General features: G+C 30.3%; 2 protein-coding genes across 2 annotated transcripts; both read left to right on the top strand.

Moving 5' to 3' along the window:
* The first annotated feature begins 3,838 nt into the window (after window positions 1-3,838).
* Window positions 3,839-7,972, top strand: LOC126733915 (acylpyruvase FAHD1, mitochondrial-like). Its single transcript, XM_050437381.1, has 5 exons — window positions 3,839-4,187; window positions 4,245-4,341; window positions 4,417-4,560; window positions 7,288-7,438; window positions 7,749-7,972. The coding sequence occupies exons 1-5, from the start codon at window positions 4,042-4,044 to the stop codon at window positions 7,940-7,942; spliced, it is 732 nt and encodes a 243-aa protein (XP_050293338.1). The 5' UTR covers window positions 3,839-4,041; the 3' UTR covers window positions 7,943-7,972.
* Window positions 7,973-8,889: 917 nt separating this feature from the next.
* Window positions 8,890-11,941, top strand: LOC126733916 (acylpyruvase FAHD1, mitochondrial-like). The gene is made up of 5 exons (XM_050437382.1): window positions 8,890-8,976; window positions 9,349-9,445; window positions 9,502-9,648; window positions 9,704-9,842; window positions 11,274-11,941. The coding sequence occupies exons 1-5, from the start codon at window positions 8,912-8,914 to the stop codon at window positions 11,462-11,464; spliced, it is 639 nt and encodes a 212-aa protein (XP_050293339.1). The 5' UTR covers window positions 8,890-8,911; the 3' UTR covers window positions 11,465-11,941.
* The last annotated feature ends 6,604 nt before the right edge of the window (window positions 11,942-18,545 follow it).

The raw sequence follows: 18,545 nt of genomic DNA, 5'->3' as shown, positions 1-18,545 counted from the left end.
GTAAAGTCCCTGAACAATTTAAAGTTTCAGTTGTTTCACCTATTTTTAAATCCGGAGACAAGGCAAATATCAGTAATTATCGTCCTATTAGCGTAATAAATAAATTTTCAAAAATCTTTAAAAGTGCCTCAAAGATAGCTTATTAACATATTTAAAGAAAAAAAAACATAATATCCAAACACCAATATGATTTTCTTTGTGGATCTAGTACCACAGACTCCCTTTGCCAGCTTACTAAACAAATTTCAAATTTACTCGACGATAATAAAAAGTGTATTGGGGTATTCTTAGATCTGGCAAAAGCCTTTAATACCGTGCCCCATGACCGGCTTCTTAATATATTGTCCAGGTCCGGCATGAGGGGCCGGTCTTCAATTTATTGAGAAACTATTTAAAAAGTAGATAACAATTTTTAAAAATAGAAAATATTTTGAGTGATCCCCTGAAAGTAAAGATTGGGATTCCTCAAAGAACCGTACTGGGCCCATTACTCTTCATTTTGTATATTAATTCACTAACAGATCTAGAAATTGTGAATGAATGTGTAATATCTTATACCGACGACATAATAGTAATTTTTTCAGATAATACTTGGGATAAATTAAGGAGAAGCACAACAATGGGCATTCGTAAAATAAAAAGATGGTTAGACTCATTTAAGCTCTCACTCAACATATATAAAGTACATTATATTGCATTTTCTTTAACTGAAGCAAACCACCCAACATTCCCTTTTTTACATGTAGGTTAGGATACTCAACATGAAGTTGTAATTGAAGGTCTCTTTTACTAAATATTCGGGTGTTACAGTGGATAAGCATTTAAAATGGAGCGAACATATTCTAAATCTAACTAAGAATATTCGAAAGCTATTACGAACATTTTATATCTTAAGGCACATTTTATGTAAAAAATTATTAATATCTGTATATAAATCTTTGGTGGAGTCACTTATCAGATGTGCTATTGTTGTATGAGGAGGTCTGTATCAAAACTTTTTAAATTTCTTAAACGTAGTGCAAAACTATATTTTAAAAGTTGTGTTTGAAAAAATAAGCTCTCCTCAACAAATCTCTCCATGTTATACTCCAGCGACATTTTTGATGTTCGATTATCTAAAATTAGAGGTATACTGCCTTATTAAAAAAAAATATTTATGTAATGCATTCTTAAAATACCAGAAATTGCGTAAACAAACACTTACTTAAAAAGTTAACACAAATTTGAACAAGAGATCTTTAAACTATCTTGCACCAAACATTTTTAAATTAATTCCAAGCAACATCAAGAGTGTTTATAGGTTCAAAACATTTAAAAAATTATGTAAAAACTTTATTTTCGAAAATAGAACAAAACTTAAAGAACTCTTCATCTAGGTTAGATTTTTGTGAAGGTGAATTAGGGTTGGGGGTAAGATGATGTGTATTCATTTGTATAATTTGTTATTGTGACTCTTTATTTTTGTAATGGTTAGGGTATACTTTGATAATTTTTTTTTTCGTAAAAACAGTTAGCACATGCAGATATTCGGTTGTCTAGGTGCATGATTTTGTATGTATGTGGATATATGAAGTAAAATAAATAAATATTTAAATTAAGCTATTCAATGCATATATGACCCTGTACTATAATTTCGGAAATCTGTAGAAAAGGAAAAGTAAGGGGTAAACTCTTCATACTCAATTTAATATATACAGTATGTCCACACTAAATTGTTTCCACCCCTATAAAAATTTTGTTTTTTGACCGATTTTCAAAATTCAAACGTACAGGAAAACTTAATAACCACTCTTAATCGCTTTAACAACAAATTAAACGATCTTAAGCGTTATTTAATCAAAATCTTCTCGTGTTTGAGGTCTATTGACGTATACTTTATTTTGCAAGGTACTTCCCCAGAAAAAAAAATTAAGCGATGTCAGATCCGAAGGCTGCGGCGACCAATATATGGACCAAAGGACTGTTTTTTCCTATCCAGGTATTGGAGAAATTTTTATTGAGCCAATTTTTAACAATCCTTGCATTATGAATTGCTGGTATAATGCCCCATCCAATTATTAATGCAAGTTTTGAAAGTATTTTAATGGAAATTTGTTAATAGCATTTGAAAAATCAGTTTGTGAAAAGTTAAAAAAACCAGCCGCGTTTAGGTTTCCATAAAAAAAACAGCCCGAACATTTTATCCTTTAATATACCATAAAAGACTTATGTTAAAAGAAGAATGCCTTTTACATGATTCTCACTCTACATCTTCATATTTTGTGATGAAACCACGCCGTTGGTAGCAAATATGGCTTCATCCGTGTACAAGATATTTTTGAAAAAGACACCGTCATCTTCAAATTACATCCCTTATAACCACAGGCAATAATCTAATCTGGCATTTCAATCTCCTTCTTTCAGAATATGTTTTTAAACTTTGGACATCCTGCATTTAAATCAGCCAGCATCTCTTAGGTTTGATCTTGGGTTATCTCTAAAGAAGTTAAAATTTTTTTCATCCTTTGTTAGTCGACGACGTTGACGTGACGTGGGGGGGAGGGGGGTAACCTGCAGTCGTAATGCTGCCATCCACTCGGAAACTACGATTTTCGCCTCCTACCAATCGTATGATTTCAACTTTTTTATTTAAAATTTTTCCAGGCATTATTGTAACAAAATTTCTGTTATTCTAAAAGACTATCTTTTAAATTTTACGACAACATATATAAACACCACCATCTCAAAGCATGTACTGAAAAGTGAACACTACTAAGGCGAAAGGATAATACAGAATAACCAAGTCATAAACAGTAAAAATGCACCACTGACCGTGCGATTATCGCTGAAGACAAAAAGTATATCCCATTTAATCTTAGTAATGGACAATTAGCACTTGACATCGAAAGAAACGAAAACATTTTTTAAAGAGAATTTGTTTTGAAAAGCCATTCATGGAAGTCATTTTGCTGATATTCCAGCTTGAATATGTTTGACAATTGAATGACATATATGCGTCAAACAATTGGCTGAGTTAAGTCGACTTATTCACTGAATTCGAGCGATATCTACTAGCCATTCAAGATAAAGTAATGCCAACAGAAAACTATAAAAATATGCTATTAATCTAGCAAATATTGAAAATTAATGTCGAGGATGTGGAAAAATTAGAACATATTCTAAATGGGTGCCAAAATATGGCTCCAAACGAATAGACTGAACGCCACAATGACGTCGGAAAAATAATCCTCCAAAAACCGGCAAACAAACATGGTCTCCTACAAAAAAAAGTTACCCTATTACAATACAAGCCTAAATCAGGATTAGATTCAAAAACACAAAAGATATTATGGAATAGAGCGATCATTAACTGGAATAATAGCAAGGTTTTTTGCCATGATTCCATTAAGCCATAACATCTACAGCCGGGAGCCTACACACTGGACAAAACTACTACAAAAGCCATGTATATTTTATGTATACTTTATATCTAAATTATTGAATGCAAAGAATTCAATATCAATGTCTTTTTATTTGAAAATAAAAAGACAATAACCAACATTAGGAAGAAAATGAAATTGAATGAAATGATGAAGAAAGTTGTATGAAATGATGTTCACAAACTCGATTAGCTACTTGCTAAAAGAGGATTTGTTAATTTTGCAATGAAGTGAATTCTAAATAATAGTGATCCAGTTTGGTCGCCTTTTAAAAGAACATTATTCTTAATTGGCGTGCGTACGAACTAGGCTTAATATTGATTTTGTTCGAAAACTTAACATCCGCGAACATTATTTAAAGTCAAGGAATACAAACGTCATTTACGTCAAAATCATTGACGTTCTGTTTTCAAACATTTTTGCCACCAAAACAAAACTTCTAATTTACAAAATAAACAAAAATAATAAAAGGAACTTTTTGGTTTTGGTCTTGTGCAATATATTTAGCTAAATTTATTATTTTATCTTATCAAAACTGTGATGTTAAATTATGTTGCTTAACTAAGATAAATGTACAATTTTAAATTAGTATTTTTCTTTCATTAATAATTATTACATAATCATGAATAAAAATTATTTTTCTTCTATAAAAGTTACATGTAAAGTATGTGATATGATTAGTCAAAGAACCATGTCGACAGCGGGAAATTCTTTAGAAAACTTTGTAAAAAATGGTACAAAATGTATTGGAGTTGCTGCAAATTATAAGTAAGAACAAATATCTATAAACTGCACCCAACTATAACGGATTTAATCCATTTTTAGGTCATTACTTAAAGTTTTAAACAAACCTCACCCTAAAATTCCAGATTTCTTCATAAAACCGCTAAGTTCATATATTACTGAGGGTGAAAAAATAATAGTAAGTATAACCCACAAAATCATCTGTATATTTAAAATTGAAATTTAATTTAATTATATCTGAATAAAATTTTAGTTACCAAAAGATTTTATAGTAAACGAAGAAATAGAACTGGGTATAGTTATTGGCCAAAGATGTAAAAATGTAACAGAAAGTAAGGCAATGGAATATGTAGGCGGATATTGCATAGCATTGGATATGACAGCAATAAGTACTTTGGTAAGATTTTCATAAGTCTATTTTATATATAAATAATTTTATTTATTTATTTATGTCAAAAAGTACAAAGTCTAATGCAAGTCAAAATACAGAAAAAAAAGTATTACAATTAAAATTATAATAATAAAATCCATGCAGTAACTATATAATATAATAATGTAATCCACAATTAAAAGAAAAATACATCAAGGTTTAAGTATTAAGAAATACTAACAAATACAAAGCAGCTTTAACAAAAATACAATATAAACATGAAAAACATAATACTCCTAAAAAGCCACAGTGGAGTAAAGAAATTCCTCAAATGAGTAAAAAGGGTTGTTACTTAAGATATCTTTAATTTATTTTTGAATATACAAAGTGACAACCCTTACAGAGGCTGCCAGAGCCTTCCTTAAAAAATTTCAGTTCGTAGTGTGAAACCACAGTTCTTGATCTGGAGAGCCGATGGAAAGGTGGTATTAAGGAGTTATTATTTCTGGTAAAGTGCCGGTGGGTATGAGCATATGTTGCATAATCAGTCACATTTTCCTGAACATATAATAGGCACACTATAATAAATCGTCAGGGTAGAGTGAGAATTTTCCTGAAATGGGATTTATAACACTCTCTATAGACCAAACAAGCAATCATAGGAAATCTATTTTTTATCCAGAAATTATATAGAGAACATCTTATAATCCCATGGGGCATTGAGAATAAAGTGAGAATTTTCTCATTGAAGTTTTTTTTCTGGTATCTATATTGGCAACACAGTACTGAGATATTAGATAATTATTGCAGGCTATTTTAACATTATTTTTGTTAACTGTGGTTTTTCTAATCAATTTTGAACTACTGCAGCCTATTGCTAAAGTTTAAGAAGATATTAATGAGTTTTGTAACAGTACCCTAATGCATTGTGCAGTTAGTACTGTTGTGATAATATTTATAATCACTGTAAACTTCGGTCCACCTAAAGTAGAAATGTTGGGAAAGAACCAGAAAATATTTTGGCTATTTTCTAATAGGTCCATTCACACAAGCAGGGTAAGATACACACCAAAAATCTTAAATAGAAAGAGGGTTAAGTGAAGGGCATACCCAGTACCCTCAAAAAATTTATTTTTGGGCTGGTATATTAGGAAACGATGTTATCAGGCACCGGCTCAATAATTATACCAGAAAATTTAATGGCAACCTTTATGTTGAAATGCCACAGAGGTCTATTGAACCACTAATAGTGTGGGTATTAGAAAATCAGAAGGACATTTATGGAAAATGATCTTCAGAAGAACACTTACTACAATTCCAATAGGAGGGAGCATCTCCACATTATGTAGTTCTGATAGGGAATGGTTGGATGATCATTATCCTAACCAGTGGATTGGAAGATGTTTTGCTGAATTTTCTTTGCTGAAACCTCTATGCAAGGTTGTAATCTACAAAATTTTAAATAAAAAGAAAAGATGCCATTTTAAAAGTATTTGACTTAAGTATAACTAATATAATTCCTGTTAATATAATAGGTTGCATCTTGCAAAAATAGTTGAAATATCAAAGTTATACATATTATTACAATATATAGCTATTTGAAACTAAACTGATACACGATACATTGGAAATTAAAATGCCTTCAATATGTGCTAAGTATATTTTTTTACTGTGTGAGACTTTTCTGATGAGAACTATGCTTTTTATATAACAAAAGCTCAGTCTCATCATTTCCTATATTACAGATACACGTCCGTAAAGTGGGCTACTTCACTTCCATAAAAAAACCACTGGCTTGCATTTTGCTGCATGATTTTTAGATTTTCACCTGTTGTTGAGATTGTCAAGATCTGCTTATAAATCGTTGTTGCTGCTGAACTCTGACAATTTCTCCTGTACATCCGTAGTACAATAGACCTTTTGAAGTTTTGGTGCATCTATAGTGACATCGTTTCATTCACTTTTCTTGAGAATGTTCCACATATATTCACTTGTGGCAGACGGTTAATCAGATAAGATCTTATCCATTTGATGTATATTCCAGATATTTCCATGTCGGATAGCTCCTTTATTAAGATGGGGTGGAGAACACTATATAATTTATTTTAAAATGAATGGTATAGAATACATTTTTAATTTAAATGGACGATTGCATATATCTCCTATATCCTAAACTGAAATGTGTTAGTCCTGGAAAATTTGTTAACTCCCTTTCAATCTGGTAGACTTTTTTTAAATATTTGCTAAAATTTTGCTCGAAAGTGAGACCTAGCACCATACATAAAGAAAATCATAAGGCATAACATCAATAAAACTGGGAAAAAATAAAACTGAATTACAATAATATTATATTGGGATAGGAAAAATATTTAATAACACTTATATTATATACTTATGTGGTGACTTTAACTGGAATAAATTCAGTTAAAACTAAATAAAACTATTATGACAGTTTAAAAAAAGTGGCTTTCCATTCGAAAAAAAAAAGTTGGGGTTAATTTGGACCCCCCCTGTAGGTGAAAAAATACAAAAACTATCTTGAAATGTGAAAAAAAAAACAAAAATCGACGAGTCTCTTCGGACGGAATTTTGCGAGATAAAATTTGATTAGTTTTAACTGAATTTATTCCAGTTAAAGTCACACTGTATGTCCAAGTTCCAATCATACGCTGAAGTTAAGGTCTATATTGGTGTAGAACAAATACTCTATCTATATGATCTAATTATTTATAAATATTATCTACCTTTTTTTAGACTCCTGCCAGACAAACTGGTGGTAGCTGGACTTTATCTAAGGCTTTTGATACTGCTTGTCCAGTTAGTAAATTCATCCCGAAAACTGACATAGCTGACCCACACAATGTGCAACTTTGGTGTAAAGTTAATGGTAAAGAAATTCAAAATGGTACGATATAGAAATTATAATAAAATCCATTTACTAATATACAGATATACAATTTTACAACAATTTTTGCGTCTGGATAAAAGAAAATTGTTATGTGTCTTATTTAAACCAAATCTTTTACATTCAAAAATTACTTAAAAATGAATCAGTGAAGCAGCATAATTGTGAATGTTTTAAAAATATCCAAAATACCCAAAAAAAAAATAATTTGTAAAGAAGATCCAGTGCATAAATATAAGTTGCCATTGTAAAACTGTAGAAATATTAATAATATCTGCTCGAAATAAACTCAAAAACTTTAAATTTTTAGGAAATACTTCTGATTTACTTTTTAATATTCCATACTTGGTATCATACATTTCCCAATACATTACATTGGAACCAAATGATGTCATCATAACTGGATCACCACCGGGAATGGGTCCTGTAAAAAAGGGTGATGTCATAGAAGGAGGTATTGTAGGGGGTGTACATATAAAATTTGAAGTAGATGAAGCTGCTTAAAAATACAAAAATAGATATGTTAATGTGGGATATTGTTGTTTTAATTTCAATTGACTATATTTCCTGGCTTACTATAAGAAAAGAAACTCTTGATTGACGTTTATTTAAAATGAAAATGGAGAAATTATTCTTAGTTATTATTATATTAATCAAGAGAAAAAAATATTGATTTCTACGGAAAATTCTATGCAGCTTTAGATTTGTCAATGTAAAAAAAAAATTTTCTAAAAATATTGAATTTGAAGAAAATCAGTGTTTAAACAAAAATTATAACTACTGGCCAATTTTCTCGTGGGGTAAATTCGGAAAAAACATACCTACCTAGTTTATATGTTTTTGTATTGGTAATCGGATTTAAGACTACATTCGAATTACGAATCCCTCTGATATTGTTGCTTGGAGTGTAGCAAGTAAAACAATCACAAAATCTTTGATTGTTACCCAAAATTATATATTAAAACTAATAAAATAAAAGTCATTAATTAAATACAAGAGCAAACTGCACCAAATCAGCAGATTTAAAAATCCAAGACTAGAAAATAATGAGAAAAGTCAAAATTTACAATTACAATATGTCGGCAAATGAAATGAAAGATAAATTAAATCTGACTGAATGATTAGAACTATAATCTTTCCTGGTTTTTTTTTGCTAATTGTTCTGATGTATAAATTATAATAATTAGACATTTGGATAAAGTTAAAAATTACTAAAATACAAATTGCTAAATACATTATGTAGTAAGTTTATTCATTAAACTTCAATTCAATTCAATAAACAATAAAATTGTTATTTACTCTAACAGTATGTTTTGCAATTAATATGTAAAACAATATCATTATTTGCACTTTACAGTTACCTTTTGATATAAGTGACGAGATTAGACAATTAGTTGATCAATTTAAGCGGTGAAATGCTTGTCATATTATTAGTGTAAAATTGATTCCAGAATAGTTTGAAGTAAGAAAAAGATGAGTTCCTTGGAAAATTTCGTACAATATGGCAGAAAAGTTATTGGGGCAGGTGCAAACTACCAGTAAGAATAAATCATTATTTGACTATATATTAATTTGAAGTATAATATTGGTATTGCATAAAATGAATAACTATTTTGTTTGTCAAGTTTGGTATCTCTCAAGTACAGTAATAGAGACGTTTAAGCAATGCCACAATCTTGTGTTGGATTTAATATTTTTAAATTAAAACTAATTAAATGGAGATAATATCTTTACTTATTAAATTTGTTTTTTTAAATACAAATTTAATTAAACTGTATTTAATGTTATTTATTTTTTTAAACAAAAGCAAAACAGATTCAAGGTTAAATGCAGATTTACTATTTTGTAATTTCTTCGGGAAAAGGAGTACTATATATCCAAATAAAGCATGAATAAATTCTATTTTTTAGTTCCTTCGTGAAGTATACGGGAAGATCTCTCCCTACAGAACCAGAAATATTTTTAAAGGCTCCAAGTGCCTATATTACGGAGGGTAATAAAATTGTGGTACGGAATTTATGGACGTTTATGAATTTACCCTGATTACTTTTGTCTATACTTAGATTCCCAAAGGATTTACCAATGTAAATGAAGAAATCGAACTCGGAGTTATTATCGGAAAAAAATGTAAACATGTATCTGAAGCAGAAGCCATGAATTACGTTGGCGGATATTGTACCGTATTGGATATGGCAGCAATATGTCAAATCGTAAGTCATCAACCGATCTTCAAAAAAAAATCCAAAAAATCATTGATTTTCTCAGAAACCGAATAAGAGTTGGGCAATTGCCAAAGCGTTCGATACTGCATGTCCGGTCAGCAAATTTATTCCTAAAGAAAAAATTCCGGATCCAAATAATGTTGACTTATGGTTAAACGTAAATGGGGAGCAATGGCAAAAAGGTAAAGATTTATTTTAATATACAGGGGTGTTAATTAAGTACGTACAATAAATTTGTTAGGCGATTATTTGAGTAATTATAAGATAAAAAGTTCAAATAAACATGTGTCCGCAACGGTTCGTTTACGAGATACAGGATGTTAAACTGAAATAAAAAAATGGATGTTCGTGAATTTCTTAAATATCCTTTATTCACTTTTGTGGTAAGTTCTCTGTATAATTTATACTAGTAAGGTGTGGGCAGGTGTCCTAGTTTAATTAAATTTAGTAAGTTCAGTGGCGTCCCGAGCGATACTTAAATTACTATTTTTGAGTAGAGAATTGCACGTCACTGACTTTTACGGATTTTTATTTTTTTTAGATAAACCAATTAATCTACAGCTTTTCTCGTCTTAAATTCTTTTCGTAAATTGCTTAGTTTTCGAGAAAAAAATTAAATGCACTTAATTGCATATCTTTAGACCACACAAGAAACATGGGAAAAAGTTTCTTTTGGAAATTTTTATCTTTTAAACGAAGCAGACACATGTTTATTTGAACTTTTTGTCTTAGAGTTACTCAAAGAATCGCCTGTCAAATTTATTGTACATACCTAATTAACACCCTGTATATATTGATTTGACGGGTTGTTATTGTAAAAATATTTCAAATATTTCCCATAACAGCTCCAAGTACGACTCTGAAGCAGCGAAAAGTGCCAATAAATGTATGCAAATTATTTTAAAATCGATTTTGCAAGAGAGGTACTACGTTTTTGTAATACTGGGCTTCCCAATTATGTAGAATACATGTGAAAAGTAAGAAACTTCAATTATGTTCAATACAAATCCATCTAGATCAAGGTAGTTTAGACGATCGTAATAAAGTGGCATTTCTCGTTTAAAGGAATTTCAATTGTTTGAGAAAAATGTCAGAATAGAACTGTAAAAAAATCATCTCGTTTATTTGGATTATAAATATTTAAGGAATATACAATTTTAGGACAATGGACTTTTTAGACTTGGAGCAATGAAGTGCGGTAGAATCCGAAAAATCTTCTTGTTTATCATAACCCCAAGTTTCAGTACCCCGAGTTCATAACCCCGAGTTCCAAGTATCTATTAAACGACATTCGTATTAAAATTATATTCGTCATTTAAAAAAAAACAATTTTAAGATGATTTTAGTGGTCACAACTAAAAAAATTAAAAAAAGTCAAAAATGATCTCTTTACCGCATTTTAACTCCTTTAAAGTTCTGAGAAAAACTATATTTCAAAATTTAGATTTCTTCCGATATCTCTAGGACTTCAAAAAAATTACCCTAGTTTAGCCTAATTTAATCTTCGTATTTTACAGTGCGCAAGATCCCAATGGTGATTTGATTGATAAATGAAATTTTTTACAGCCTGTATCTGAAAATTAAACAAAAAATTTATAACCATTATTTTCCAGACAACACAAAAAATTTGGTATTTAACGTACCTCAACTTATATCGTACATCTCAAAATATTTTACTTTGGAAGTGGGTGATCTAATTTTAATTGGTACACCAGCTGGAGTTGGAGCAGTAAAGAAAGATGACGTAATTGAAGCTGGTTTAAAGGGAATTGTTACAATTAAGTTTGAAGTTGATGAAGAGTAATTTAAAAGAGATTATATCGACATAAATGGTGATTTTGATACTTACAAATAAAAACTAGTTTATAAATTCATTTTAATCACTGTAAATTATTTAATAAAAAGCGAAAAAAATGGTTTTTATTTGAATTAATTATGTCCCATAAAAATCCTGTATCTATATTTAACAGTAAAATTTAAAATTATAACTGCGGCTGTTTAATCTAATATTAATTATTTGATATATATTCTTTACACACTAAAAAACTTAAAGTTTTTGATCTCAGTTCTTGTTTACAAAATAATTATCGTATTGTCGTAATGATGTGATTTTAAGGTTTTTGTAGATCCAGGTTTGGTCTCATTATCATGTATCGTAATATAAGTTTTATGTCTTCAACGTCCAATTATTTGTTAATTAATTAAGCTTTTATCATTATTTTAGATGCTATTTTTAGTAGTTTTAACGTTGTTTGAGGCACTATATCTATAAGATGTATTAACGGAACTCCTTAATTTGTGTAAGTAGTTTTAATACCTTTTGTAATTTAACAATTTGAATCTATATCTTATAAGTTTCCTTGGTTCTTTTATAGTATCCCTGATGATGGACATGTTATATGTCCGAAACATGTCGGATTAATAATTTTTAAATAAATTTAGTGGAGGATGACCGAAGTATTTTTAGTTACCCTTTAACATTTTATGTTGAGAATCCTTATAAAAAAAATTCAAGGACCCTAACTGATGTTTTCTGACTAATTTAGTGATAACCACTGTTGCATGATCTGACCATGAAACAAAACAAGGTAGGCTATTAAGCGATTAAATTAGTAATTCTCCTGATTCGCTTAACTCAAAAAGGATATACCTTCAAATACTGGCTTATTTAAATTAACTAAGTGTACACCATACTAACGTAAATCAAATACAAGAAGGCAGGCAGCTTTTTGGGAAGAAATATTTTTTGAGATATCTGTGGAAGTGCCATATGTATCTAATTCCCATTCGGCTTTTTTGTGCTGCAACACTCCACATAAATACATGTTTTGTTCCCTCTGGACTAAATCGATAAAGCTGTTATAAGTAAAATATTTCTTTATTTAAATGATGTGCAGACATCGAGTGAAGTTAGTTTGGTATCTGGTATGATTCTACACCCATCTCACTTTTCAAAACTCAAAATTTGATTGCATAGCAATGCAAAGAGGATATATAAATTTAAAAAAACTATAACCTTACTTAAAACAGGAAGATTTAACTTGAATTCCAAGACAACAAAAAAGCTGTCTGAGGTTTATTCATGGTATACGAACATATTAAGCACTTTCACATACGCTTAAATTATTTTAAAAAATCGAGGTTTAAGAGTAGTTCTAAATAGTTTCTACTCTCAACTTCATCAAATATAAATTCTATGTAAGCATTTACTTACACAAAAAAAATTAAATGGTATATGTTATTTTGTGTAATATGGATGTGGGTAAAATTTTAAGCTAAAGACATTTTGATATTTAATTTTTAGTTAGATAAAAATTAGGATTTGTTAGTATTATATGAGTTATAGCGCTAGAGTGGAAGAACAGATATTTTTTCAAGCGCTATCAAGAGGAAATAAACTGAACCTCGGTCGTGATTCATATTTATCATTATGGTATATTAAGTTACTATTTTTTGTAAATTGGTAGTTTCATAATAAAAGACCCTTATTATTAATATAAAATTAATTAAACAATGATCCGATGAAAATGGACTTACATTATATACAAGGTGGATCAATCAAAACGACACAAGGCTGATATTTCATATACCGCTTCTTAAAAGAAATCGTCGATTTTATTTCGAGGAGCAAAGATTTTGTGCATTTCATCAACTTTGCGATTTTAACCCCCTCGCGAAGATGAGCTCTCTAACCCCAAAATCTTAAACGGGATTACGCGTCAATTATGTTATAGGTTTTTTTTTTAAATTGAAACCTCTTTTTAAAGATGTCTTCTTTAACTTTTTTTGCAGCCATTTTTGACAAAATAAGAAAAAAGAATAATTAAAAAACTATTTCTCTTTATTTAACAATTTATTGGTTCTTAAAATAATGTTATAACCCGCTAATTTTTTTTGTTAGTCCATTTTTATCGTAGAAGTCTTTTTTCTGGTTTTTTTCCGCACTTCTGACGGAATTTAAAAATAAATTCGACACGAAAATGAGTAAAACTTCATATTGGTATACTTCAATTTAATGGTCATGAAATTGTCTTTTCAGAAACAAAATAAGGATATATTTTTTACATTTATCATCGAAGATAAGGAAAAAAAAGACAAAAAAAGGGAAATTTTGTTTATAATTCATTGTTTATGACAATAAATGCTCAACGTTTTGGCCTCATGCATCCATACAAAAATAAAGATTTTGTTCATTTCTGGTATAATGGACGGCATTCATCAATGATACGCTGGCATACAATTCATTTATTGACTCTGGCCGAGTTTTATTTTTGATTTTCGCTCATAAAAAAAAATCTAAAGGAGTCAACTCTTGTGATCTTTGCCACTTTATTGGTCCTCTTCTATGTATTCTCTAACAGCAAATGTATTCAAGATTTAATGAGGAGGTCCATCATCTTGTTAACATCTGCAGAAATTGAATTATTATTATTTTATAACGTTTTTGTCAATGCAGGTTTCAAATTGTCAGCCAGTATCGACTATTGTGACAGTTAACAGATTAGAAAAAACGAATACTCTTCGTTACGTTAAATATTAAATTTGGATTATTTATTATTGGTTTGGTCATAAACTCGCAAAATTCTAAACGTCTGTCAAAATCATCTTCGTTCAATTTTTGTACAAAATGAAGTTTGTAGGAGTAAAATTTATGTATCTTTACAATTCTAAACAAAGGTAAGAACACAAAGTCACGGTCTCATCAAAAAATGGATGATACGTTTCTATTATCTTTACAATTCTGCATAAAATATTCGTATGAGGTATGTAACAAACTAAAAATAATTTCCTAGTGCTTCATGTAGGGTCCATATTACCTTTGCCCAAAACAGCAATGTCCATAGGTTCGTTTCCATCGATTATCGACTATCCATCGATTTGGAGCAATTGGTTTTCGGTTTGCAACTGATCCTGTCTCCCAAAAACATTGCCACCAACTCAATTATCTATTTTCGCTAAAAATGTTCATTCTCCGGATCCATTTGATTAAATATCTGAGGTGCAACTTTAGCACATCTACCATTTTCGTATTACAGTTCAATCAGCGATACTCTTTCTGCACTTGATTAAACCATTTTAGGATAAAGTATACAATTTAGTCACAAAGATTTCGATGAGAGGTAATAAATTGAAGTAAAGAAAGAAGAAAAAAAATTCAAAAGTTGTAAACACAAAAGGCATTTCACAAAAGAAAGAAAACTAGTACGTTTAATTACTTTTTTCTTCAAATAATAAAGTTAAATTTAAACATTTACAGTTTAAAGCGATAAATCCAGAAAACATAATTTTTTTGTTATTTGCATTCAAGGGATGAAGTTCACCCCTGCGTGAGATTTACGAAAGTGAAAATAAAGCACAAAAGACTTTTCCAATATATAAATTAACAGGTTTTGTTATTTTTTCAAGAAGCAATAAAAAGATGCATTGAAAGGAGAATTTAATTACCCATCTGTATATAATGTAGCAATATAAACAAAACCAATAACATTACTATTCAGAGATCCGTAGATAGCCCAATAGATAGCCTATTATTATTGTCTTACAAATTTAGTAAACAAATAAAAGAACTGTAAATAAAACAAATTTAATACACAGTTATATAGATACAAAAGTTTTCTATAGATTACATCTTGTAAATGAGTAATATTTTATTCCTATTAACTTCTTGTATGGTTTCAATATTGTGGTAATCTGCTTTTAAACTTTTTATTTTTAACCATTCTGCATGTATATACAGGGTGTTACAAAACACTCGGCCGCTACTTCAGGGGCGTAACGTGTATACACGTTATTTTAAGATAAAAGTTTAAATAATTTTTTTTCCTGCCTCCTGAGGAAGAGACGCTGGACTAGATGGCGCTACTAAAGTGATTTTTTGCTCATAATTCTTGAACTAACCATCACAAAATCATGAAATCTAGCAAACGGCAAAATTTTCGAGCAAACAGCGTTTGAAGAAAATTTGCAATGCATATGAAATTCTATAGTTCATTAGAAAAAATTAAGTTAAGCCATAGAAACTTTCAAAATTCATATCCTGTCATCAAAAGGCATTTAGCTTAAATTGAAAAGCTACTTAAATAAAAATTTTAATTTATATATTAACTTATTTTATAAATGTTTAATTTATTGGGTTTCAACATCAACTTGAACGCCTGCATCAATATCTCGATTGAATAATGGCATGAGGATTTTCAATTTGCCTTTAATGCACATTGTGGAGGGTAAATATTGAGTAAATCCCGATTCATCGATGAACAGTATAAATTATGAAAGTTTCTACCCACTTCTGCAATAAGTAGCTAATTGCAATATGCTATTTTGGAGCGTAATCCGCAGGAACCAGCCTTAAACTCTTTGGTAATTATTGAGATAGAACTGATTACCTTAAAACTTTTCGCTACATTTTTAAGTGATGTGTTTTTCCGCCAAAGCAATTTGTCTAATACTAATATCAGGTTCTTCTTCAATACGCTGAACCACACTCTCTTCTCAATCATCATCATCTTCTAAATCATCATCAAGAAATATAAAATCTGAAAATTTTCAATTTTTGTGGTGTTCTTTCTTTTGCCCATGATATTGCTGTGAAAACAAATAGCTATCACAAAAGTAAGTATATCATTGGAAAGCATATTAAATGCAGTAGTTTTTGCTGAAAAAAAACATGTCCCTATTTACCAAATTTTAGAAAAACGACAACGAAGAAGATACCACTAATTTTGCACATTTCCCAAATGTTAGATATAACTTCTGATAACACCCGGTATAAAAAATTACTTAAAAACTTAAATATACCCATCTTATAGCAAATTTAATTGGTGGTAAGAATAACGGAGATATTCTTGTGTATATAAAAAAAAAACAAAGAAATTTGATAAAATCAAAAAATGTTAAATACCAGAAAAAATGTTATACGACTTTTTTGTTGCAAATGACTTGTTTAATCACCTCTTAGGGCGGAGACAGACACAGCGGCCGAGTCGGCGTGCCGACTATTCAAAATACATACAGCGGCACTGTATGAACCAGGATGCTGTCCAGTCATAATATGATTCAAATTTACGTGAGTTGTTGATTATTGAAAAATGGAAGATTTTATCATTTTCATCTCATTGTTTTATTTAATCTTGAAAAGAGAGAAAAAAGGAGAAGAAGGACAATGCGGGTACATCCGATTGTTAGCGAAAGAAAAGGCATTATTACATTTTATTTTTCGATAAAGGGCAAGATAAAGACACATTTTTCAATTATGTAAGAATGTCAATGACTTCCTTTGATGAGTTGTCGAATACTATTAAGCCAAATGTAACTAAAACAAACACCTGCATAAGAACATGTATTCCCGCAGAAGAAAAACTGCTTACTACTCTCAGGTAAGTAATTATTAGATGTAGATGTACTAATAGTAATTTTATTTAGAAACTTTTCTACAAATAGTAAATCTTGATTATATTAGAAAACGCTAAACTGGGATTCCTCTTCTAGGCTGAAATTACTTAGGTACGATTGGACAGAGCCAGCTGGAGAAGGAGTTGGTACAGGAACTCTAGATTGTTCTTGGTAGTCAGCTTGGAACTGATTGTTACTGAAAGAGTTTTTTTGAACTGCATATGAATAAGTAAGTTGTTCCTGTGTGTGTTGTGAACTACGACTGAGAACAGAGTGTTGTTGAGCTTGTTGCGATAAATAGACTGGTTGTTGTTGCTGCGAAGCGTACGATTCATATTTGCTTATCACTTGCATAAGCTCTATCCTACACTTTGTATTCAACATCTTTGGCAGAGATGCGAAACTAGGTACCAAAGAAAGCAAAAAGTGGCTGTTATCATCATAATTTTGTGGGGATTCCATTTTGACCCTCTTTTCATAGCTCTCCAATGAACTAAAAATTTTATCTTCAAGGGCGGATTGTGATCTTTTTTTACCTACACTCGGTCGTCCTGAAACACATTTTGCAGTTGCTGTGATCGAAGAAGGCGAAGAAGTAGGTCAAGATTCTTCACTTTCTGCATTACTTGCTTGGGTGTTTAGGTCTTTTAATGTATATGTAGTTTTTCTTGGTGTTAGGAACAATAGTTGTTGTGAATAGACATATGGCGCTTTTTTTCGGGCTCGGTCTCCGGATATTCCTTTTTGGCTTTGGCAAACCGATCACGTATATTCCATTTTTTATGTAGTAACTCTCCTGCAGATAAAAAAAACATACTAAAAATACATTTACTACATACATGTCTCTACTTTTTCCGGCATTTTCAATGAATAGATATTCTTATTTCAGGTATTCATAATTCTTGTTTCAGGTATCTAGCAACTGGATGTTCCTTAAAAGAACTGCATTATAATTTCCGAGTTGGAAGGTCTACTGCCAGCGCCATTGTCAAAGAGATTTGTGAAGCAATTTGGGCCTGTTTAGTTGAAAAAACCATATCAAAATTATCTACAGAAAAATGGTTGGAGATTTCAAGAGGATTTGAAAAAAATGCGAAATTCCCGAACTGCATCGGTGTCATAGATGGTAAACATATAAGGCTAAACCAACCACCAAATAGTGGTTCAATGTACTATAATTACAAAAAATATTTTTCCACTGTTTTGTTTGCAATGTGCGATGCTAATTACTGCTTCACTTACATAGATGTCGGATCGTACGGAAAATTCAGTGATTCAGGAATATTCAAAAATTCCACACTTTTTGATAGATTATGTGAAAACTCTTTGGCAATTCCTTCGCCACGCTGTCTTTTAGACTTCAATGAAACGTTTCCCTATGTGATAGTGGGCGATGAGGCATTTCCTTTATTGGAAAATTTACTTCAACCTTTGGGAGGAAAGCAACTTACTGATAATAAAAAAGTATTCAATATGAAACTATCCAAGGCTAG

This window comes from Anthonomus grandis, chromosome 3, assembly GCF_022605725.1.
Source record: "Anthonomus grandis grandis chromosome 3, icAntGran1.3, whole genome shotgun sequence".
Classification (NCBI taxonomy): Eukaryota; Metazoa; Arthropoda; class Insecta; order Coleoptera; family Curculionidae; genus Anthonomus; species Anthonomus grandis.
This window is presented reverse-complemented; position numbering and strand designations above follow the sequence as displayed.